General features: G+C 43.3%; 2 protein-coding genes across 2 annotated transcripts; one reads left to right on the top strand and one right to left on the bottom strand.

Moving 5' to 3' along the window:
- The first annotated feature begins 17,382 nt into the window (after positions 1-17,382).
- On the top strand, positions 17,383-18,807 carry LOC134065656 (uncharacterized). Its single transcript, XM_062520630.1, has one exon. The coding sequence runs from the start codon at positions 17,383-17,385 to the stop codon at positions 18,805-18,807; it is 1,425 nt and encodes a 474-aa protein (XP_062376614.1).
- Positions 18,808-21,886: 3,079 nt separating this feature from the next.
- LOC134065819 (E3 SUMO-protein ligase KIAA1586-like) lies at positions 21,887-23,947 on the bottom strand. Its single transcript, XM_062520907.1, has one exon. It carries the CDS (start codon positions 23,945-23,947, stop codon positions 21,887-21,889), a length of 2,061 nt encoding a protein of 686 aa, XP_062376891.1.
- Positions 23,948-25,653: the final 1,706 nt, after the last annotated feature.

Raw genomic sequence — 25,653 nt, 5'->3', positions numbered from 1 at the left:
AGCGATACACCTGAAGGAATTCATTGACAGTCTTTTTCCAGGGTTTCCCCTCTAGGATGGCAGATTGAATGCAGCTCTTAAGCACACGATGAAAACGCTCAATAGTGCCATTTGCAGCAGGGTGATAGACAGATGTTCGTATGTGCTGTATGTCTCTGGATTTTAGAAATGTAGCGAACTCTGAAGACGTGAACTGGCTTCCGTTATCGGTTAGGCCTACTATGCTACTGGGGTTTCCGAATCTGCTGAAAACTGATGTGAGGAATGTTATCACATTGTCAGATGTAACAGTGGCAGTAAAAGCCACCTCTGGCCATTTGCTGTGGTAGTCCGTTAATGTGATTGCATATTTGCAGTCCCATGGAGCGACTTCGAACGGGCCGACTATATCCATAGCTAACTTCTCCCATGGCTGAGATGGGAACGGCACCGGCTGGAGTGGGGCAGCTGCAGGGGTAGCGGTCTTGTCGCATGACTGGCATAACTGGCATCCTTTGATTTGTTGCGTGACTTGATCGTCCATGCTTGGCCACCAGTACAGGTCACGGAGCCTCTGTTTCGTCCTGACTATTCCTTGATGACCCTCTTGCGCTAAAGTGACCAGTGTGTTACGCAGAGAGAGTGGAGCAACAAGGCGAGTGCCTCTGAACACATAGTCATTTTGCACACTGAATTCGTCTCGCAAGCGAAAGTAAGAGCGCACACAGTCAGGGAGTGTATTGGAAGTGCGAGGCCAGCCTTTAGCAATCTGTGATCGCAGGGCAGTAAGTTCTGGGCAAGAGGCAGATGCAGATGCAAACTCAGCGGTAGATACAGCATTCATTGTAGTAGACAACATTGCAACGAACTCTGGTTCAGTGTCCACGCAACCGTCAGCAACCGCAGGGAGCGGTAAACGTGACAAGCAATCTGCAGTGTTGTTTTGCGAACCAGGCCTATATAGTACATTGTAAAGCTGGGTTATTTTCCATATACGAGTTTATAGAATAACCTTATTTTTCCCATACATAAGTCTATAGGAAAAATTACTTCCCCAGGCATGAGTCATCTTGAAAGACGGGAGAGACAACCTCACAGCAGGGACACTCCTTTTGTGTTTAGGTAACTTGTTTGCATTGAAATACCCCATTGTGTGAATCGCCATTTGGCCAGGGAGGCTCTGACCATGGCGGACACACCTCCAGTTTTCTCCTGGAAAACCCATGCTGAAAACTAAAATGTATCTGTTTCATGACAAATGATAATGTATCTATGTTTGGTATCATTTTGAATGTCTCAACGCGAGAAGTAAGAGGGTCTCAGTGGTACAATTGTAAAATAAGTGTAAATATGTTTTTCTGGTGATCTAAGCGAAATTGCCAAGAATTGGATGGGTAACCTCCCATCCTCCTTTTGTAATGATAAGATATACCCTGCGGTGAGCCAAGGTCTTCTACAATTGTTATAGAGTCTATATGTTAATTTCTAAGGTGGAACCCAGCCGACAAACCTCCTGTGTCTAGATGGATATTTAAGAGAAAACAAGGGTGACTCTGGAGATTTTTGCTTAACAAAATCTCCACTAGCGTGTAGCTCTGGCTAGCAGTAGACTCTGAGCTTGGTTTCCTAGAGTTGAAACCTCTGCTAATAGAGTTCCACTTCTTTAGTTAATGCTACATCAGGTATGATATCTTGAACTTTATTTTAGGTTGATTGTTTAATTCTTTTGCTACTTTATTATTATCTGTATCTTTATACCTTTATTGATTGTATTAGAAAAGATTACAAATAAATGTGATGTTAATTGGTAATCGGTAATATTCTTTTCTTGAGATTAGAGTCCGAATCGAGGCATTTGTTTAATCAGTATCTTAGCAAACGAATTCTCAGTTAAACTACGTATCTTGTGAGGGCTAGTTATACCACTAGGAGTCACTGCTCTAATTCAGTTTTCGCACCAAGCCGTGGAGGTCCGTGTAACGCTTATCAGTTAAATTTTCTTTCCAAAACTTAAAAATCAGAAATTGGAAAATGTATTTCAATTTCCTAATATTGTGTTTTTTTTCGCCAGGTAAAAACGTCAGTAAGATTTTGGAGTCGTGTTTTGTATTTTGCATATGTGTTGAGCTTGGTAGAAAATTGGAAAATTGAAAACATAGAAAATCGGAAAGGTTTGTTGTTTGCGCCTCTAGGCTGCTGGGGAAGCCAACCCCGCGCTATTCCCTGATCAATGGCTGCGCGTAGAAAGCGCAGGCGACTTGTTGCGTTTCCTATGGCTTTACACGGGCGAATGTTTAGTATATCAGCTCATATACATTTTGGCTGGTAGTTGTAAAATGTAGTATGTGTGTGTGGGGGGGGAGGGGTCCCCCACTTCTAAGTGACGTAGCTGGTCCCTTTGCGTCAAAAGAAATGCGTGATGCTGAACCTTGGGGGCTGTTTAAGCCCTCCGAGCTCAATATGCTCCAGTATATGTGTGAGTCAAGCAGTAGTAAGTTAATTCATGTCTCTCACTTAGGCCATTCATCCTGTATGCTACACTGGCTGCTGATGTTGTCACTCTGCTCTGCTTGTGAAGCTCAAGCTGACCCCAGGGGGATTCAATAGCATGGACTCGGCAACAGTTGCAACATTAATTCTGCATTGCAATTGTCTTTACAACAGGCAGAGGGGCATGACCACTGTAATTGCAGAATTAATGTTACTATTGATGTTGAGAAATGTCCACACTTTGTATTGTTACACTCAAGTGAACCCTCCCTGTCTTCTGGCCCAGTTTATGATCAAGCAGTTTTGTGTAGGCCCTACATGACAATCAATGTGATATTTGCACCAACACGGGACCTATTAGAGGTTGATGTTAGAGATTATTTACAAGAATATACAAATAATATCTTCCATAATAATGTGTGTTAGAGTACATACAACAATAAGTCATCGCAAATGTAAATAAATACCAACAGACAATAGGGACAGGTCGAACTAGGTGTTTTTAATGGGCCAAACATCATGTGTAATGTTTGTGCATAGACAGTTTGATAAGAATCTCACTCACGCCTCTTAACAAAACTAATAAGGTGCCAAACATTGTTGACTCGCACAAAAGACAATCATCATTTGTTTTTATGTACGTCTGCTTTGGCATTTGGTGACAGTGGCTTCTGCAGCCACATTTTGAATCAAATATTGCATGCTTTGCAGTCACCTGTGTGACTTTTGCATGATTTATTACTGATGATCCAAATCTGTCATTACCTGATGTCCTGTTTGCTAACAACCTGCAAACATCCAGAGTACCTCTGGAGCTATCTCCTCCTGCTGAAGTTGTGGCAGCACATTACATCCCTGAAGGCAGGTACCTGACCCAACCCACAGGCATGACCCTCTGTATGGGAGTGCAGACTTACAGGAGCTGTGGGACATTTGCTTTTCAACAGTTTATCCCAGCTTTATAGACATCTTTTACAGCACAGTCATGTGGGACAATGTTTTTTTCACACCAGCCCTGTTTTCATACATTACTGTAACATTACAAACAGACTCAGTAGGAATGACCTTTAAACTTTCCATGAAATATGTCACATCTGTTGCAAGAGAATTAGCTGGCGGTGGATGCTGTGGGGGACTGTGGTCAAGCTTTTGAGCTATGGTCATCACAATGGAAAAACGGAGGCAGGAGCTGCCTTCACATTTTATTTATTTTATTATTGAGCTTAAATATACATCATTACATTATATCATGTACCATCTGCATCAATCAGATCAGTATAAAGGTCGGTAGTCAATAGTTGTAATGGAAAATAAGGGGAAAGACAGCAAAAACTTCCAAGGCTTAGCAATAGGGTGCATGCTTACCACCCAACTATCCGCCGGCCTAAATGAAGAACTAAGGAAAAGGTTAAGGCAGCTCATGGTTATGTCAGGTAGCTGGGTGATATTACTCAGTTAAAGGGTTGGCACCCAAACTCCAACTCCAACACCAAAGGCCCACAGGCTCAGAGGCCCACAGGCTGTCACACCAACATTGAAGTTTCACCCCCCCCCCCCCCTCTTCCCTCCTCAACACACACACTAGATCAGGCCACATCAATACCACCAGCTAATTCAACAGATGTGACATAGTTCATGGAAAGATTAAAAGTAATTCCCACTGAGTCTGTTTGTAATGTTAATGTATGAAAGCAGGGCTGGTGTTAAAAAAACATTGTCCCACATGACTGTGCTGTAAAAGATGTCTTCAAAGCTGGGATAAACTGTTGAAAAGCGAATGTCCCACAGCTCCTGTATAGGTCTGCGCTCCCATACAGGGGGTCAGGCCCAATGTCCATGGGTTGGGTCAGGTACCTGCCTTCAGGGATGTCATGTGCTGCCACAACTTCTGCAGGTGGAAGTAGGTCCAGAGGTACTCTGGGTGTTCGCAGGTTGTTCGCAAACAGAGCATCAAGTAATGTTGCACACAATGTTGTATACAGTCCCTTTAATTTTCCACAGCTTTGTTTCCTTGCTCTAACACACATTATTATGGAAGATATTATTTGCATAGTCTTGTAAGTAATTTCAAACATCAACCTCTAATTCACTAGGTCCTGGGTTGGTGCAAATTTCACATTGATTGTCATGTACATAAAACTGCTTGATCATCAACAGTTTAATGATGAAGTTAAACTGGGCACAAGGCCATGAAGACAGGGAGGGTTCACTTGAGAGTAACAATACAAAATGTGGATATTTCTCAACATCAATAGTAACATTAATTCTGCAATTACAGTGGGCATGCCCCTCTGCCTGTTGTAAAGACAATTGTAATGCAGAACTAATGATGTTGCTGAGGGGAATCCTCCTGGGGTTAGCTTCACAAGCAGAGCAGAGTGACAAGTGAGAGACAATCATGAATTGACTTAATATTGCTTGACTCACACATATACTGGAGCATATTGAGCAGGGAGGGCTTAAATAGCCCCCAAGGTTCAGCATCACGCATTTCTTTTGACGCAAAGTAGGGACCAGCTACGTCACTTAGAATTGGGGACTTTTATGTTTAATGCAGCGGTAGGCCTACACCGCCCCCCCCCCCCCCTCACACACATACTACATTTTACAACTACCAGCCAAAATGTACATACATGAGCTGATATACTAAACATTCGTCCGTGTAAAGCCCACGGAAACGCAACGAGTCGCCTGCGCTTTCTACGCGCAGCCACTGATCAGGGAATAGCGCGAGGTGGCTTCCCCAGCAGCCTAGAGGATCAAACAACAAACCTTTCCGATTTTCTACGTTTTCAATTATCCAATTTTCTATCAAGCTCAACACATATGCAAAATAAAAAAACACGACTCCAAAATCTTACTGACGTTTTTACCTGGCGAAAAAAAACACAATATTAGGAAGTTGAAATACATTTTCCAATTTCCGATTTTTAAGTTTTGGATAGAAAATTGAACTGATAAGCGTTACACGGACCCGTGGAGGCCTCTGCGTGCTAATGCCGGCCGGCCTGATTAGCCAAACGAATAGTGGTCCCTGAACTGGTAAATCAGTAAACTTCACAGGTGCTGATAGTCAATGAACTGATACTGCTAACGATATAGGTTGGATCTCTAGTGATTAATCAAATCAGCCTTGTAGAGAGATAAAGTTTAGAAGTACTTGTTACTTGTAGACTGATATTTCATAGTCATCAACAGTGTGACTATACCTTTCATCTATGGAGTCAGATGGTCAAAAATAATTTAACTTGTTCAACACAATCTCATTGGTGCACCGGGTAAAGACAGAACACGTATAAAAGCAGGAATATTGATAAATATATTTCCTCCTTACAATGTGGTGACTTCCCTCAGGTGATTGATATTATTTCTGTGAATCAGAACTTTCAAGTACGTCGCTCCGGTGCGCCGCACAATGAGACTCGAATTTCCGCTCGCAATTACCCTGGTTCAACTGTTCCTTTGGTGAGTATCTTTCCTTTTATTTTTTGAATGTTAAGATTCAGGGAAACAAGTTTGCATTCCATATAGACACATAATATAGAACGGATCGACATATCCATTTAGATCGGAGACCGTAAAAATCCGATTATGGGGGGACAAGTTTCAACAGAAAACACAAGTCAGGGACAGCTCAGTGTAGATGAGGAGTTGATGCAATCAGTCGGTTCACACGTCGAACAGACCTTAGTTCGCTTAGACGACCTAGGCGTTAAAACATATTGGAATAACGAACAACTACTACAATGGTATGCCACGGAAGGAAAACAATTACAATCAAAAGCAAAGTTCCGACCTATCTACCGCAATTATGTATTTGCTTAGACGCAACGACGTTAACGCAATAAAAGAGAGTCAAGAGACTCTGGATAACGTTCTAACTCTAGAAAGATATCGCTCAGAGGAGTTGAAAAAACTAAACGCACAAATTGATGCATTTGATTATGAGAAACATAGCTGGGCAAAAGAGAGTCGAGCAATGGAGAAAAAGATTAACAGGCTAGAACGCAAATTAAACCAAGGACAACATGACACGTCCTCTTCGGAAAGCTCTGTTATATCTCGCAAAAACTCTGCAATTAGTGCAATTAGCCTAAACAGCGACACACAAGATGATAGCACAGACGAAGACACAAGTCTAATCGACAGTTCTATCAAAACTGAAAAACGAAACGCCGCAGAAAAAGCTTTAGTGAAAACAGCGACCTCCACAGCCAGGAAGGGCAGGCGAAGACATAGACTTAACTATAGTTCGGACGAGAGTAGCCTAGGCCTAGTTCATGGCACAAAGAGGTCACACCTAAACATCGTAGTCGAAGCCCACAAAAGAAAACCCGTCTCCAAACAGGCACAATTCCCAGGAAAACGATAAAAGTAGCAGTGTTAAAAACAATAACCGCTGCGAACAACGAAGTTACAAACATTTCCCGACCATTATCATGCGACGAATGCTCTAGACATAAACAGATAGTGGGAATGATGCCCAGAAAAGGACCATTTCAAATATATTGGGACAAATTAATGGAGCAAGCGTCGATATACAAGCTAGAAACCCGAGATGTATGGCAAATATTGCTGCTCACAATCCCCGACGAATTGCGTCCAAAAATGACTGAAGACCTCAAAACAGGCAACATTGCAGTGAGACAACATGGCGAAACTGAGGCGGACGTGTTTGATAGAATCAGGCTAAATTTATTAGACATGAGAGGACCACAACGAGTCGAATGGAACAAAATTATAGACGTTAAACAGACCAATGAAACATTCGAGTCGTTTGCAGAACGTATGTGGGCTGTTTTCAGAGAACATGGCGGTATACCTGATTGTACCCGTGACAACGTAATTTTACTCGACATGCTTCGTAGTAATGCCGGACCACACATTCTTAATGCGTTAGCCATGGGCGGAGACCCGCCTGAGGATACGTTCAGGTCGCTAGTAACCTGGGCCACAAAAATAGAAGATAGATCCAAAATCCACAAATCGCAACCAGTAGCCGCAACTCAATGGGTAGCCGAAGGGAAGGGGGTCGTTCCAACTAAGAGGTGCAATTATTGCGGCAAACTAGGCCATAGCCAGGAAGATTGTTGGAACATCCGCAGACAACCTCGCTCACCGAAACAAAACAGGCGCTCACCGAAACAAAACAGGCGCTCACCGAAACAAAACAGACACTCACCGAAACAACACAGAGACTCGCCAAAACAGTATAAAGAAAAGATACATAACTCCAACACACCCAGACCCGATTTCAGAGACAACTCGAAGCTAAATAGGGTAGAGTGGGGGAAAACGCCCCCCTTAAGGGAAAATGTGGCATTACTGTGAAGCAAAAGCTAAATGTGTTCTGAATTATCATCATGGTTATAAGTGGCAATGACATTAATTATAAACCAACTATGAAAACATTCAAGATTTCATATTTTATTAGATTTTTAACAAAAATAAAATGTGCACAAAAGGGGCGTTTTGCCCCACCAGTGGGGTAAAATGCCCAACAAGGTGGGGTAAAATGCCCCCTTTCTTAGCAACCAGTCTGCTTCATATATCAACACCAAAATGAACAGACTAACACTTTTTAATCTCTAAAACTAAAAGACAAGTAATTTATCAACAATAATATATTAATATTTATTTCAGGAATGTCCAAAGTAGCACATTTTGTAACATGACATATAACATATGATTAAACCACGCAAACGACAAATATGTTGCCGTTAATAAATACATATCTTTAATAAATAGTATATATGTACGTGTGGGTGTGTGTGATAAATAAGTAAATAAATAAACACTCATAGCTATTCACTGTTTATCCATGCAAATTTCACAGATGAATTCACCTCGAATCTCATTGGAACACTCTACATGTGCCCACTTTTGGCACCCCTCACACCTTATCCATTCCCCCCCACTAATTGAAAATAACTCCCCACAGTAGAGGCATTCTGTGTCATCATCATTCTTTTTCTTCTTTGGAGTTGCACTTTTGCTTTTTACTTTTTTTGGTATGCCTTTGTTTTGTCGCGCAGCTATCTTTTCTTCCAACATCTTTTTGTATGGCGAGGACGTCAGCACAGCAGATGATTCACTTGCCCTCTTTCTTGGCCTCTTGTGTTGTATTCGTGGCCTAGGGCACAGCTCTTCTATGATAGTGGAGGGTGACTGACCCTTTCCTTTAAAAAGGAATAAGAAATACATTAGAATACTGACCCCCAAAACCTGTCAAATGAACACACATACACATACAAACACACAATGTGCTGATGACAGTAGCCTAACAGTAATTGAGGTTGTAATACAAATGAAAGCTGGAATGCGTCTTCGAGTTAGTGAAAGGTTACATAAATTTTCTTACCATGTTCAGCTGGCCTCTGGTGACTTGTCCCAGGTCGTGGTTGGGAGTGAGCACTAGTGCTGGGGACAGCAGATGAACCACTGGGGCCTGTCAAAAGAACACACACACACACACCATTTAGGGAGGATGAGGATGAGGGCGATGACAGCCTAACAGTAATTGAGGTTGTAATACAAATGAAAGCTGGAATGCGTCTTCGAGTTAGTGAAAGGTTACATACATTTTCTTACCATGTTCAGCTGGCCTCTGGTGACTTGTCCCAGGTCGTGGTTGGGAGTGAGCACTAGTGCTGGGGACAGCAGATGAACCACTGGGGCCTGTCAAAAGAACACACACACACACACCATTTAGGGAGGATGAGGATGAGGGCGATGACAGCCTAACAGTAATTGAGGTTGTAATACAAATGAAAGCTGGAATGCGTCTTCGAGTTAGTGAAAGGTTACATAAATTTTCTTACCATGTTCAGCTGGCCTCTGGTGACTTGTCCCAGGTCGTGGTTGGGAGTGAGCACTAGTGCTGGGGACAGCAGATGAACCACTGGGGCCTGTCAAAAGAACACACACACACACACCATTTAGGGAGGATGAGGATGAGGGCGATGACAGCCTAACAGTAATTGAGGTTGTTATACAAATGAAAGCTGGAATGCGTCTTCGAGTTAGTGAAAGGTTACATAAATTTTCTTACCATGTTCAGCTGGCCTCTGGTGACTTGTCCCAGGTCGTGGTTGGGAGTGAGCACTAGTGCTGGGGACAGCAGATGAACCACTGGGGCCTGTCAAAAGAACACACACACACACACCATTTAGGGAGGATGAGGATGAGGGCGATGACAGCCTAACAGTAATTGAGGTTGTAATACAAATGAAAGCTGGAATGCGTCTTCGAGTTAGTGAAAGGTTACATAAATTTTCTTACCATGTTCAGCTGGCCTCTGGTGACTTGTCCCAGGTCGTGGTTGGGAGTGAGCACTAGTGCTGGGGACAGCAGATGAACCACTGGGGCCTGTCAAGAGAACACACACACACACACACACACACAATGTAGTGATGATGATGATGATGATGATGATGATGATGACACTAACCTTATATTAATAGTAGTTAAAGTTATTTACCAGCAATCTCCTCCTCAATCTCCCTACTGTCCTCGAGGGCTGGATCTGGCTCCTCAGTCACCTCAGCTCCTTCAAAATCCTCGTCTTTGAAGACGGTCTTGTCAACAGGCCATATTCCACAGGCCTTGAAACCCTTCTGGCCCTTCCCCACATTCGCTGAAGCTGAGTAGGCTTTACTGAAAATACCGCACACAGCATAAATATCAATTCGCTGTCCTGGGTGAGAGGTCATCCAATTGTCTGCAGCGGTGTTATAGTTAGACTTCAGCGACTTGAAAAAAGTGCGGCCTAATGGTTGCATCTTGTGGCTGCAGTGGGGTGGGATGGTAATCATTACCACTCCATGCTCTCTTGCCAGCAACACAGCCTCCAGGGTCTTGTGTGAGTGGTGGCCATCAAGAATCAAAATGTTTGGTCTTAAGGGAGTGCATCCAGTGGCGTTACAAAAATGCCTTAGCCACTGGAGAAACAAAGTGCTGTCCATCCATCCTGAGTCCGTCACTCCACCAATTGACCCCTCAGGTGCACCACTCAGCAGACGCTCGTTCATTCTCTTTCTTGGAAAAATGAATAGTGGTGGCACAAACTGCCCAGCAGCACTCATAGAGCAGGCAGCAGTGACTGTGAACCCTCTTTCAGCACTAGTGACTCTTGCCACCTGCCTCTTCCCCTTTGTGCTAACCACTTTGTTTGGCTTTTGGACATTCTGGACACCCACCTCATCCATGTTCCACAGACGGGTGGGGCCAAGGTTTGCACCAAGCTTTTGAAGTTCAGTTTCATAAATGCTGTAAAAGAGGTCCACCTTTGGTCGGTTGAACCCCACCATCCTGGACACACTTATTGCTTGTGGAGTCCTGACAGACAGGGTTCCTTGTCTTTTCAGGAAACCGTAAAACCAGTCTTTTCCAGCCATCTTCCGCTCCGAATTAAAAGAATGTTTCAGGCCCAACTTTTCAGCCAGCTCATAGGCCAGCCTTCTAACATCTTTCGCTGTGAGCCCAAACAATGCCCTCTCCATTGACTGGATGTGTTCAGCCAAGTCAAGCTCAAAAGAAGAAGTAAAAATAGCTTTGCGGCCTAAAACCTTTACTCCAGGCTCCAAAACTGTTTTGTCCCTATGACGCCTCAAAGTCTTCGGGGGGATTCCAAATCGAACAGCCACAGCCCTCAAAGCTGATCCATCTGCACTATCTCTAAGGGCATTTTGTAGAGCTTCCTCTGAATACGCACCACGGTTTGTCTTCCTCTTGTATGTACGCATCTATAAGGAGAGAAAAATATGTGAATTGAGATTTCTACACTAGGCCTATATGGGGTATTTAATGTTCACCACTATCAGTAAGACAAACAGAAAACCCTAAATAAATATTAAAACTTATAAATTAGTATATTTATGTAATGAAATATATTCATTAAATGAATTTAAAAAGTCACTATTGTTTATCATTGGTTCAGCAAACCACTTCCATTAGTGAACTAACTGTGTTAGCAGGCAAGCTAGCTAGCTAGCTAGCTATTGTTCACTTGAGGTAATTATTTCATGTTATGTTAAAAATATTTCGATTTTACCATCTAGTTATACTACATTAGGTGTAAAAGAAAGAATTTGTTAGACAGAAATGTTGTTATAGTAATTATGACAGCAGGAAACTATGCCCCCTGGGGGGGCGTTTTACCCCTCACCATAGTGGGCGTTTTACCCCACAAGCTATGGCTTTTTTAAAATTTGTTTCATTCTTAAAATATAACTGTATTCTTTATAAATAACATATGCCCTGAAACTACAGTCTTCCCTATTTATCAATCATACATCACTGTGATATCTTGCAGAACAATATTCTCTTAAACACTTATTTAGTAATATCTGAAAATTATAACACTTACCATGTAAATCTCTTCTCATCAAATTACGTCGCTGATGTGCGCTTCTCCGTGGAGATTTGTATATCCCCGTTGTCAACGAAGTGCATAGCAACAGGTAAAATGTATCTTTACTCCCCCTAGTGGTTAATTTGGGAAAAACAGGTGGGGGGCGTTTTACCCGATGGGGGCGTTTTCCCCCACTCTACCCTACACCGAAAAGCCCATATAGCCCTGCACATGAACAACTACACCATACCCTCACACAAAATTATGATGAATAGGGATGCGTGGCCTCCATTGCAGTCGGGAGCATAATTTCTAGTGGAAACCGCGTAAAGATAAAATCTAATTTAGGGGGCCAATTAGTAGACGTTCTGATCGATACCGGCGCAGCTTGCTCCTGCACAAACATTCCGCTACCACTAACAAACGAGACAATCCAAATACGAGGCATAGGCGACAGATTAATGACTGCGAATCGTACAATACCAGTGTGTTTAGACTTAGGTGCAATAGTCCTAAGCGAACCATTTTGGTATTTACCGGAAAACAGCGAGGGCACAGTGTTAGGCATGGACATTATGGAGAAACATGGATTTGTAATTGACTGTTTGGAAAAACAAATTGAAATAAAAACCAATAGAACTACTAAAAACAAGTCACAGCAAAATTACTCTAAAATCATGTCCATCTCCACCACTGACCCAGTACAGCAGTTAATCGAGAAACACAGCGACGCATGGGCCAATCACGAACATGATTGCGGCCTCATTGACTTTGAAATGAGCGTTGAAGGAAACCCTCCGCTCCCACAGAAACAATACCGAATCAAACCCGAAGCAGAAGCTGCGGTACATGATATTGTCAAAGAGCTAAAACTACGAGGCATAGTCAGGGAATGTAGCTCCACTGCTAATTCACCATGCTTGCCAGTTCCCAAACCAAACGGTAAATGGAGACTTTGCATCGATTATCAACGTCTAAACAAAGCATTACCAAAAGCAACAGCAATCGTTGCCAACCCAGCGACGATAATGACCCAAATTCCCTCCGATGCGACTTTGTTTTCTGTCTTAGACATAAAAAACGGATTTTGGTCCATAAAGATAAATCCCAAAGACCAATGGAAATTTGCATTTACTCTAAACCAGACTCAATACACGTGGGAAAGGATGCCCCAGGGGCTACACAACAGTCCGGCAACTTTTCACAAAGCATTGTCCAATATACTCAGCCCATATACTAACACAGGAGAAGTAGTTAGCTATGTGGATGACATCCTAATTTCGACGAAAGGGCCACTACAAAAACATTTACAACTCGTTGACAATGTACTTCAAACCTTAAAAACTGCCGGCTTCAAACTGAACAAAGACAAAGCCCAAATCGCATTGCAGGAAGTTCAATACTTAGGGTATACACTTTCTCAAAATCACCGATCCCTGACAGAGGACAGGCGGAAATGCATAGCAGAACTGCCAAGACCACATACACTAAACGCGCTTCAAAAGGTGTTAGGCACTGCTAACTGGCTAACTGACTTTGCTGGAATTGTCTCGCCATTGTACGCGTTATCAAAAGGAAAATCAAAACCCTCCGACGTCCTCGACTGGGCGAAGGAACATGACAAAAGTTTCACTGAACTAAAAGAGCGTCTCTGTGCTGCGCCAGCCTTAGGCTTACCTAACCCATCTAAACCGTTCCACATTCAAGTCGATGCTTACGAGAAAACACTCAGTGGGATATTAGCTCAAGATTATGGGGGAAAACTAAGACCAATAGCCTACTACAGCCGTAAAAAGTCTGTTGTTGAAACTGGTTTTGATCGATGCACACAGCAAGTCCTGGCGGTTCATTGGATGTTAACCACAACAGAACCCATTGTCGGTTTCCAACCTGTTGTGGTTCACACAATGCACACGCCGGTTCAGATGTTGTTGCAAGGCCGAATCAAAGGTGTCTCGTCTCAAAGACTTGCCAGATGGTTAACTGACATTCAAGCACGCGACATCACAACAGTTAATGACCGCATCTTGCCACACCTACTTGGCGATGTCGAGGGCCACCCACACATGTGTGAACCAAAACCGGAAACAGAAAGTCCAGTATTAGACATTGAATTACCCCAACAAACCAAAGTATACATCGATGGTTCCCGCTATTGGGACAATGGTAATTATCATACTGGTTGTGGGTATCCGCCGTTCATTCCGACATACCAGCACTCCGACATTGACGTCCAATTGTCGTAGTGGAGGCATGTCTCCTTATGGGAAAAAGTCCCACCACTCCGACATATTTTTTTTTCATGGTCGCAGTGGCGGTATTTAACTTTTTTTTTCAAACAACGTGCCATTCCGACATGAGGTAATTAATAGGCTATTCATGTTACAGTTATTATTTTCCTGTCACTTCGTCTGTTTTATGACCTAGAAGGTTGTATTTGGCATCTGTGGATAGCTCTAGCTCTCCTCTTTTATCTGACATGCAAGCCATATATTTTTTACCATGGTTTCACGAGTAGCCTAAATCAAACGAAAGTAGCGGTAGCCGAAGCTATATGACATTCTTATTTGTTTGTCACTTCGTCTGTTTTTATAACACAAAAGGATCGATGTGTTTGGTATCAATGGAAAGCTCTGTTTCTCCTCTTTCATTTGATATGCGTGTCTGTTGCCTGCGATGCCTGGTCCCGGAGTAATCCAAGCGAGAGCAGTGGCTGCGTGGAGCAATATAGACTGTAAATATGATAGGCCTATACTTTGATTTAAATTCATGATTTTATTTTATTTTCATACTTGATCGTACAGACACTGTCTAGTCTCGTTAAAGCCCCGGTTCTGCTCTTTCATGCAATATAGGTCTCATCTCGCTATGACTAATAATCGCGGAGCAATGTACAGAGAAAAATGGGTGTGTTTTTTGACGCACTTTGCGTCCGTCGGGCTCATAGGGTCCGTTAAATTGTCTTGGAAAAAAATAGGATTTGTAAATTGTCGGAATGGGGGTACTAAAATGTGTCGGATTGGCAGCATGTCTAAATAGCAGCATGTCGAAATAGAGGCATGTCTAAATGGAAGCATGTCGTAGTGGTGGCATGTCTGAGTGGCAGCATGTAACCCTGGTTGTGCTGTGTGGACCCCAAACAACTCTCTCACAAATGAAAGCCAAAAATTACTTTTCAAACTACCAGCAAATGTATCAGCACAGGAAGCCGAACTTGTTGCCTTGCTACAGGCTATCAAAACGCACCCTGAACCGCTATGCATTTACACAGACTCTCGTTACGCGCACGGTGCTGTACATGACTATATGGCACAATGGCAATTACCCAAGTTCCTCACTTCAGCAGGAACGCAAATCAAACATTTTGATACAATCACATCAATATGGCAAGAAATCAAATCGCGAAAAATCCCCATGTCTGTAATCAAAGTCAGAGCGCACATCGTCAAAAACCCGACCGTACACGAACAAAACAATAACATTGTTGATGAGTTAGCCAAACTAGCAGCAATAAATGGAGAACCACTGCAACACAACAAACCCAATGTTTCTGCAGTAAGTTCAATCCAAGTCACACCCATCGATTTAAAACAATTCCAAAAAGAGTTATGGACTTCTGACGAACAGCTTATACCAAAACTACAAAATGATGCACTGATTGAGGTTCGCGATGGCATTATTATCAGAGCAGATAAATATGTTATTCCGGAAGCACTCCAAAAACCAGTCATAAAAATGTATCATGAGTATGCACACGTATCTGCAGACAAAACACTACAATTGATTAAGCCACACTTCTGGTGGTTCGGCATGGCCACAGATGTTAACAACTGGTGTGACACGTGCCTGGTGTGCGCGACAGTCAACCAAGGAAAACCGGGACGCACAAATCTCCGCAGACCGAGTCCACCCAAAGGCCCATGGGAGGCATTACAGATAGATTTCATTGGTCCTCTTCCCAGTGCCAAGGGGGGATATCGTTATTGCCTCGTCATAATTGACAAATTCTCAAAATGGGTTGACGCTATTCCCACTCGCAATAACAATGCAAGGACAGTGGCACGGGTAATAGCGAACCAACTCATCCCTTTATATGGAGCACCAACTCAGATTGAATCAGATCAAGGCACACATTTCACCGGTCAAGTCATGCAAGACATGTGTAAAATGTTGAATATCAGACAGAAATTCCATGTTCCCTACAGACCACAGAGTTCAGGAATGGTTGAGCGAATGAACCGCACAATCAAAGAAAACATTGCAAAACAAATTGCCCAACACCAAAATCAGTGGATTGATGCTTTACCCACAGTTTTGACAGTGTTGCGAGCCACCCCTTCCAAAGCCACAGGTATCAGCCCACATGAACTCATGACAGGACGAATCATGAAACTTCCCATTGACCCAGAGATCTCGGCAGCAGATCTGGGCCACCTCACTGTGGCTAAACAACAGACTGTACTGGTTCAGTTGCAAGATCGCCTCAAGGTGCTGTACGCACAGGCCACACTAAAGCAACAACAGTCTGACCTAACTAATGACACTCATTTTAACCCAACCCGCGAAACAAAGTTTGCTGAGGGTGACATGGTAATGATAAGAGTGTTTGTCAAACAAAGTGCATTTGCTCCAAGATGGCATGGGCCATATGAGATTAAAACTGTCTGCAATAGCTGTGTTGCTGTGGCCATAAAAGGAAAAGTGAAATGGTATCACATGACTCAATGCAAATTATTCAAAGTTTCACCTGATCAATAATTGTATCTGTTTGTCTTTAATTCTGCGTACTCAGGTCTGCCAGCGCAAACCCATGGACTCCAGATGCCAGGAAAGTGTCTGGACCAGCATGCATCCGGCTGGGCCAACGAGTCCTACTCACTGATAACAATAGATGTGGGAGATGGGTATGGAAATATTCAAAGGGGCCACACACACCATACATCACAATTCCTCTAAAACAGTCAGCTACATGGCCTCCCGGACTAGCACCGGAACCAAATTGTGAAAACAAGATTTGTTGTAGAGAGGGATCCACCCATCTCCCCACTCAAAACATAACAGGTTACATGATCTACCCACCAATTTTCCATAACCTCACAGCCTGGTACCAGCTTAAAGACACACCACATTCTAACATTGGAGTCATGAATTTGATATACCAACAGCCAAACAAAGGACTAGATCCTAAAAAGTGTTACAACACAAAGGATCTAGAACCAGCCACATACAGATGCACACATTCAGCTCCACATAATCACACACACATAGCGTACACCGATATGCTATTTAACCTCACTTCTTCAACAGAGAATCAAGCAAAACCCAAGTCATTTATATGGACAACCCGGAGGGAAGGGATGTACTGTATTGGATTATGTCAGCACAATTTAAATGATTACACCAGTGCACAGAACTGCACCTGGACTGGTCAGAAATGTTTTAAGTTAACTACTTGTGGATATCACAAGCCCACACAGTGCCCTAAGACTCATCCCACCCCTCCGGGAGGTATTATCAAGGGAAATGTAAACAAGACTTTGTTACACGATGTCAATTTAGTGATGACACATGTTAGTTATAATATCACAAATGTTTTATCTGCTTATCTAACCCACTGTAGCGATAAAGATCAAACATATGCATGGCTACAGTCACAGATTGATGATTTAATCTCTGATTACAAAGACAGACTCGCTGTCCAAGTTCCACCCGCTAGATTTAAACGAGATTTATTTGCTGATGTAACTAGTCTTTTTGGTTCAGCTAATTCCATTGCCAACTCTTACAAGATAACTGGACAATCACAATATTCATCATGGTTGGCAAATCAAGTAGCCAATGGTTTCCAACATCTCACCAATAGTAATGAGAATATTATCAAAGCAGTCAAGTCTGAGGCACAGGCGCTTCTAACCGTTAGTCACTCATTTTTCAACCAGACCCGCACCCTTGAACATGACTTAGCCTGTAGAACATATGCACGGGATTTATTCGCCACAGCCAAACAAGAAATCCTGGATCTCCGTCTGCAAAAGACCCCTAGGCATGTCCTAAGTGATTTGATTGAAATCTTAGACTTGCATAGGTGGTCTACGTCAGAAAAAATGAAAGACATTAACTATTCTGAATTGTTATCGACTTTAATGATGTATACTGGTACTGAATGTGCAAAATGTATTGGTTTCTTTGTCACCTTTCCACTTATCCATCCAGAACAGGTATTCCCAAATTCAACAACCATAAGATCCATTGGAGTAGTGGTAAAAGATCAAGTGATCAAATGGGACCATCTCACAGGGTATATGACTTTAGGTAACACTGAGACCTTGTTCACTTCTCGCACTTGTTGTCATGAAACATCCAATTATGTAATTTGTACCTGTAATACGCTAAAGCCTTTTTCACAGAATGACTCTAAAATCATCAGTGTTCAATCTCTACATGGGCATTCTGATGCCATTCAAGTTTCACACACGCAGTGGTGTGTCACCAGCGAAATGAACTCTTTCTCTTATGGGGGTTTGACTTGCCCCTCGAACCACAGTTTCTGCCTGGAAGTCACAGAAGACTTCTCCATGGGTCAGATCAACATCTTGGGGAGGGTCCCACTGGACTTAGACCTCTCCCCTTGGTGGGACGACACATTCTACGAGCAGGGCACCCAGGCTCTGACGGATACAATGAGTCTGGTGGAACGGACCGTTCGGGACACGAACTACCACATCACCCAAGCACAGGTGCAGGCAAACCTAGCCAAGAAGACGGCCGAGATCCTGTCCAGCTCCTCCACACGATCTGCACAGTACGCATACACTTGGTGGGACTGGGTGTTCAGAGCATGTGTACTCGCTAGTATCCTCACATTCACTGCCACCCTAGTCCAGTGTTGCTATATGCGATGTGCCATCCGTTCCCTACGCCGAGCCACCCACACAGCCCTGGTATTGAGTCCGCTACAACTGCCAGGACCGCACAGACTGAAATAATGGAATGTAATATGGATTGCCAGCTTTCATTTTTTGACACCTCTGAGACAATGACTTCACGGTGTCAACTGGGCGACTGTAAAGCTGGGTTATTTTCCATATACGAGTTTATAGAATAACCTTATTTTTCCCATACATAAGTCTATAGGAAAAATTACTTCCCCAGGCATGAGTCATCTTGAAAGACGGGAGAGACAACCTCACAGCAGGGACACTCCTTTTGTGTTTAGGTAACTTGTTTGCATTGAAATACCCCATTGTGTGAATCGCCATTTGGCCAGGGAGGCTCTGACCATGGCGGACACACCTCCAGTTTTCTCCTGGAAAACCCATGCTGAAAACTAAAATGTATCTGTTTCATGACAAATGATAATGTATCTATGTTTGGTATCATTTTGAATGTCTCAACGCGAGAAGTAAGAGGGTCTCAGTGGTACAATTGTAAAATAAGTGTAAATATGTTTTTCTGGTGATCTAAGCGAAATTGCCAAGAATTGGATGGGTAACCTCCCATCCTCCTTTTGTAATGATAAGATATACCCTGCGGTGAGCCAAGGTCTTCTACAATTGTTATAGAGTCTATATGTTAATTTCTAAGGTGGAACCCAGCCGACAAACCTCCTGTGTCTAGATGGATATTTAAGAGAAAACAAGGGTGACTCTGGAGATTTTTGCTTAACAAAATCTCCACTAGCGTGTAGCTCTGGCTAGCAGTAGACTCTGAGCTTGGTTTCCTAGAGTTGAAACCTCTGCTAATAGAGTTCCACTTCTTTAGTTAATGCTACATCAGGTATGATATCTTGAACTTTATTTTAGGTTGATTGTTTAATTCTTTTGCTACTTTATTATTGTCTGTATCTTTATACCTTTATTGATTGTATTAGAAAAGATTACAAATAAATGTGATGTTAATTGGTAATCGGTAATATTCTTTTCTTGAGATTAGAGTCCGAATCGAGGCATTTGTTTAATCAGTATCTTAGCAAACGAATTCTCAGTTAAACTACGTATCTTGTGAGGGCTAGTTATACCACTAGGAGTCACTGCTCTAATTCAGTTTTCGCACCAAGCCGTGGAGGCCTCTGCGTGCTAATGCCGGCCGGCCTGATTAGCCAAACGAATAGTGGTCCCTGAACTGGTAAATCAGTAAACTTCACAGGTGCTGATAGTCAATGAACTGATACTGCTAACGATATAGGTTGGATCTCTAGTGATTAATCAAATCAGCCTTGTAGAGAGATAAAGTTTAGAAGTACTTGTTACTTGTAGACTGATATTTCATAGTCATCAACGGTGTGACTATACCTTTCATCTATGGAGTCAGATGGTCAAAAATAATTTAACTTGTTCAACACAATCTCATTGGTGCACCGGGTAAAGACAGAACACGTATAAAAGCAGGAATATTGATAAATATATTTCCTCCTTACAACATCATAAGTAAAGCACAGTAGACGCGCAGCCCAGCGCGCGATTCTCATGCCTGTGCGATCAGTCCCCTTTGAAGTGAGCAGCGTAGTTAATGCTTGGTGATCTGTGCGCAATGTAAATTTACGTCCCCACAAGTAAGTTCTCCACTTTTCCATGGCCCAGACGCATCCGAGTGCCTCCTTTTCTATGGTGGAATACTTGCGTTCAGCAGAGGACAATGTCCTTGAGGCGAAGGCAACAACGCGTTCTGTCTGGCCGTGCATTTGAGTAAGGACAGCACCTAATCCGTAGTTTGACGCATCAGTTGATACGAGTGTAGGCAGGTCAGGATCGAATAAAGCTAGAACTGGACTGTCTAGCAGCAGTGTTTTTACAGCCTCGAAACTGCACTGAGCCTCCTCTGTCCACTTAAACTCTGAATCTTGACGCATGCAAGCGCGCAGGGGTTCGACTACTGTGGCGAAATTTGGAATGAATTTGTTATACCACGATAACAGTCCTAAGAAGGAACGCAGTGTGTGTGCATCAGAAGGCGGTGGTGCGTGTCGAATGGCTGAGAGATGGTCATCAGTTGGTTGAATCCCTTGCGGTGTAACTGTGTGTCCAAGAAAGCGCAAGGTGTTTTTGTGAAACTGGCATTTGTCTTTGTTAAGCTGTAGGCCTGCCTCTTGTAAGCGCTGTAGTACAGAGGCAAGAGTGGCATCGTGCGCAGCAGGTGTTTTTCCCCATAGAATTATGTCGTCTAAGTAATTGGCTACATCAGGCAACCCTTCGAGCACTGTAGCCAGCATCTTTTGAAATGCGGATGGGGCTGAGGCTAACCCATACGGAACCCGGCGAAATCTGAACAGCCCATCGTGCGTAACAAAAGCTCTCAGGTCACGACTGTCTTCGTGTAAAGGCAATTGGAAGTATGCTGCCTCCAAGTCAATCGTAGAAAAGACAGTAGCGCCTTTGAGCAGTGACAGCAACTCATCAATGTGCGGAAGTGGGTAACTATCTGTAACAACAGCCTTATTCGGCTCTCGCAAATCCACGCACATTCTAATGCCTCCTGACTTTTTCTGAATTACCACGATGGGGGACACCCACGGTGAAGCATCAATTTTCTCTATAATCCCCTCTTTGAGAAGTCTGTCGATTTCCTTACTCACTGCATCTCGTACTGACAGCGGCAAGCGACGCAACTTCTGTCTCACTGGGGTAACTGCCCTCGACACTTTCACTTTGTGCACGAAATGTTTTGCGCAGACCAGTGTGCAAGTTATACCACGGTCTCCGGGGGAGCCGGGGGGCGGGGCGTTTTTTTTTTTTTTTAGGGGGGGGGGGGGGGGGCAAAGTTTAAATGCCGATCCTGCAACAGCATAGGCATAAGCCTATTATAAAGAGAAAACTCGTTGCACACGGGTGCGATAGGTCTACCAGCTATATAGCCATATTTAGACGAAACACCCTGATGGATCACGTCAACAGATTTCCCGAATGGGCTACGCAAACTTCAGTGAACTTGATAGTAAATAATCTACGGACCACCAATAATGTGTCTTCTGACTGATTAATTGAATCAACTTATTATTATCATAAGTATCACATCACAGCAATCCATAGGCCTACAACACAGCAAAATGTAAGTAAAAACAGGTATTACCTAATACAGAAGCGACCACAGCGCCCTGGGTTCAGCTGCTTTTGCTCGAGGTCCAGTAACCCATGATGTGGACAGGCGATGACCTGATTTAAGCCAAGATGTGACGAATGGCATTGGATCGAATCTCTCCAATGGAGGTCCATTAAGGTCCACAAAAAGTACTGATGAGATGCTGGCTTCACACAGTCTATTGCGAGTCTTAGAGTCAGTGTCATTCACAGCTGAAAAGCCTCTCTCGCACTCCGATGAAGTGGGCAGGTATGTTCTGCTTGCTATGGACAGCTTCTCCAGCGTTTTGCCTGGTGCAACACCATCTTGCAACTTCCAGTCGCGAAGCTCCTGCACTGCTTCACTGGCAGATTCACCGAGTGTTTTCGCAAGAGCCCGTATTTCTTTTTCTCCATAGAGTACAAGTGCGTTGCGGTCCTTTGGCCAAAAGCGCTTGTCGAGGGGTTTGAGCATACTAACGAGATCTGACTCTGGCATTCGCTTTTTAAGATTGTCGATCACAGACTGATAGAACTGACCCCTTTTAATCTTACCGCTGCTCTCAATTAGCTCCAAACCTTTAAACAGTCCTTCTGTTATGCGTTCCTCGGCCTTCTGTGCAGATTTGCCTCCACACTCTTTCATAGCGGAAAGTACATCGATGCACATCTGGATCTGACAATTAGCGCTCACTATATCCATGTCCCTTTGCTGCAACCGTAGAGACAAGGCCTGCAGCTCACGAAGCATGTCTTTCATGCAAGCCAGATCAGCTACAAATCCAGCGCTTGATAGTTGTTTATGGAGCCCGAGGAATTTCTTCCTCTCAGTGTCATTACGAGATGGATCCTCACTTGCGACTTTAAAGTGTCTTGCTAAAGCAGGGTAGTTGTTCCAGACTGCTTTCACAGTTCTAAAACTGCTTGACACCCACCTTATAGTAAAAATCTGCCCGATTTTTAAAAGCTGCACGTTCAACTCCTCTGCTGCCTCCTCGAGGAGTCTGACATTCTTTGCTGACTGGTTGTACAAAGTGTACAACTTTGAAACAAAAATCTCGAAATGGTTACATCCAGCAACAAGTTTTAGAGAGTCATGAACGGCCAGCTCTAATCGGTGGCAAAGGCAGTGTATTGATTGAATTTTTGGGAAGTCCTGTTTTAGGCGAGTGATGACCCCACTGCGTTTGCCAGTGAGGACAGAAGCGCCGTCAGTGGCTATACTGATTAGATTGTTAATCAAAAACTCATCATCAAAACTTGCACCACGTAGAGTCTCTCTCAGGCTGTTGTAGATGGACTCGGCGTCTGTGCCCTGCGCTAACTCCTTGATGTCTAAAAAGACATTATCCACATCTCCCTTTCCTGTCACGTCACATCTCACATATATAATCATATATGCACGTCCGTGCACTGTGCTCTCATCAATAGTGATGCTTATTTTTGACTGGGCCTTTTTGACATTAGAAACAAACCTTTTCCGCATTTCGTGTGCAATGTGGCCAATAATTTCAGCACAGGATTTGTCTGATCTGTGTACAGGGCCTACCTTTGCGCCATTCATCTCTTGGAGCTGCATGACAGGTGGGAGTTTTCTAAATGCCATCCTTTCCTTTGCTACCATATACGCGGATCTGAAAGCATTGGACGTTTCCTCTAACAACTTTGCGTTGATTGCGAGAATCTTGTTCGGCAGTATTGCTTGTTTTCTTGTTTCTGCCAGTTCAACTGCCCTGTTGTGCGCCACAGTATCCCGATGCTTGTAGATTTTCTTACGCAAGTTGTTCTTTGTTTTACTGGTTACGTCCCCGTTAATCCATTGTTCTGATAAGTGCGCTCCAGTTTTATCAGTAAGGAGAAGGCGTTTAGCATCCCTGCAAAGACTACAGCCTATACATCCATCCTTGGAGAACAGCCATGGGAGGCGTGTGATCCACTCACTCCACTGTTGGCTGGTCCAGCCAACCGGGACCACAGCAGCAACTTCGCCTCCCCCATCTCCAGCAGCAGGCAAAAAGGAAGAGGAGGAACAGGTGGGGTGGTGATCATCAGCAGCATCATCATCTTCTTCCATATCTCCTTCGACCTCTACTATGGTAGTTGAGTAAGTCATCTAGCCTCTTCTCTTGGCTCGTCTTCTGGTGTCTCTTCAGCCGCCAAGTTAACGGTAGCTGTCAAGTTAGCACTATCTCTAACGTTAGCTGCCTCCTCTCTCGGTTCTGTTGTAGCAGCAGTCACAACCTCCAATGTGCTAGGCCTACCACCAGCTACAGTTGGCTGGTCTTCTTCATCAGGTTGTTTGGACTTTTTAAAGAAATAACCCAAGGTGAGTTGCTTTTTTCTTTTAGACATTCTTTTCTTTTAGACATATGTGCTAGTGTGAACAAGCTTGTGTGAGTGGGTAGTGGGTGGAGCTGCGGGCAGCGTCCCCACGTTTCAAGCGCGAAAGCAGGCACTTTTTTAATGAATCATGAACTCAAAATACAATTTTATTTATCTGATTTTACACCTTTGAGGGAAAACCATGGTCAAAATATAATTTATTTGGCAATCATTAATATTTTAGAGCTCCCCCAAAATTTCACAAACCATGTTTCCAGGGGAGCTCAGGTGGCCACTAGGGGAGCCATGGCTCCCCCCTAACTCGCACCCTGCCCGGTGTTGTGTTTTCCGGTGTTATGCATCAGTAAAAGATTTTGCATGTCTGCTTTTCCCCAACTACTGGTTTCTTTGCGCATGCTCGCGTTGCTCACAACAGCTGCAGGAGTTTTCTGTGCCATCACTAGCCTACACTACAACCACTCGGACGAAGACGTGAAATATAGGCTGCTATTTTAGCAAAAAGTGGACCACAACTTCATTCACAAGCAGAGCAAACAATTCAAATTAGAAAAACCTAGATTGTCAGCTGAGGGGACGTTTAAATAGCCTATAGCCTAGGCTAACCATAGTCTTTAGGTTAAACTGTGTATAGTTATATTCGCACTGGTCTGACAGAAGCAGCAGCTGGCAGTTGGAAGTCAATAAATAATTTCCGGGGTCACAGCAATTGGAAAAAAAAAATATCAAAATCAATTTTGTCCCTTAGTCATTTTTTAAAATGTTATTCTTTTGATCTGACCACGAAGAAAGTCTGAAAAATAAAGGGTTAATTGCTTCTTCGTATCACATTCATAAACACATAATGAAATAACAAGTCATTTTTGTATTTTTTGATTTTTGATTCTCAATTGAATATCAAATGAACAAAGCATACACGGACCTGAAAGTAATACTTTTCACTCATGTGGCTGTAAAATACTTGTATTTGTCGTTAGGGAATGTATAGGCCTATTAAAAATGCATTTGAGCATGAAAAAAAATGAAATGTATATACTTTATGTTATTGTCACATGTGTGAATATTTTGATGTAGTTTTATAGTCCTTTTGCTGTGTTTGTTTTGTGTGCAGTGTCATGAGCCACGTGTGTTTTTGTGTGCTGTGCTTTATCTCTGGTGTTCCCAATGTGTCTGATAATAAGGACTAATGGACCCATTAACTTTCTGCCAATCCTGGCGAGCTGGCTGATTGGACTAGATGTGGGACAGGTGTATGCGGGGGGGATGTTGTGTACTTTATTCGCAGACAGCGATGCACAAGCAAGGAAGGACGGCAGTGACAACAGCGGTAGAGAACCCCAGAGTGACTACGGGGCCATTAGCCACGGACGAGAGGCCGCGATCGGATTCCCACTGTTGGACAAGGGTTGGGCGCTCACCACGTTTCCGGGTTACAGATTT

This window comes from Sardina pilchardus, chromosome 19, assembly GCF_963854185.1.
Source record: "Sardina pilchardus chromosome 19, fSarPil1.1, whole genome shotgun sequence".
In the NCBI taxonomy this organism is placed as follows: Eukaryota; Metazoa; Chordata; class Actinopteri; order Clupeiformes; family Clupeidae; genus Sardina; species Sardina pilchardus.
Note: the sequence above shows the minus strand (reverse complement) of the source record. Positions and strands in the feature narration are given on the sequence as shown.

Coding starts and splice junctions, on each gene's coding strand:
- LOC134065656 (XM_062520630.1), top strand. CDS start 17,383: ATGACACATGTTAGTTATAATATCACAAATGTTTTATCTGCTTATCTA.
- LOC134065819 (XM_062520907.1), bottom strand. CDS start 23,947: ATGGAAGAAGATGATGATGCTGCTGATGATCACCACCCCACCTGTTCC.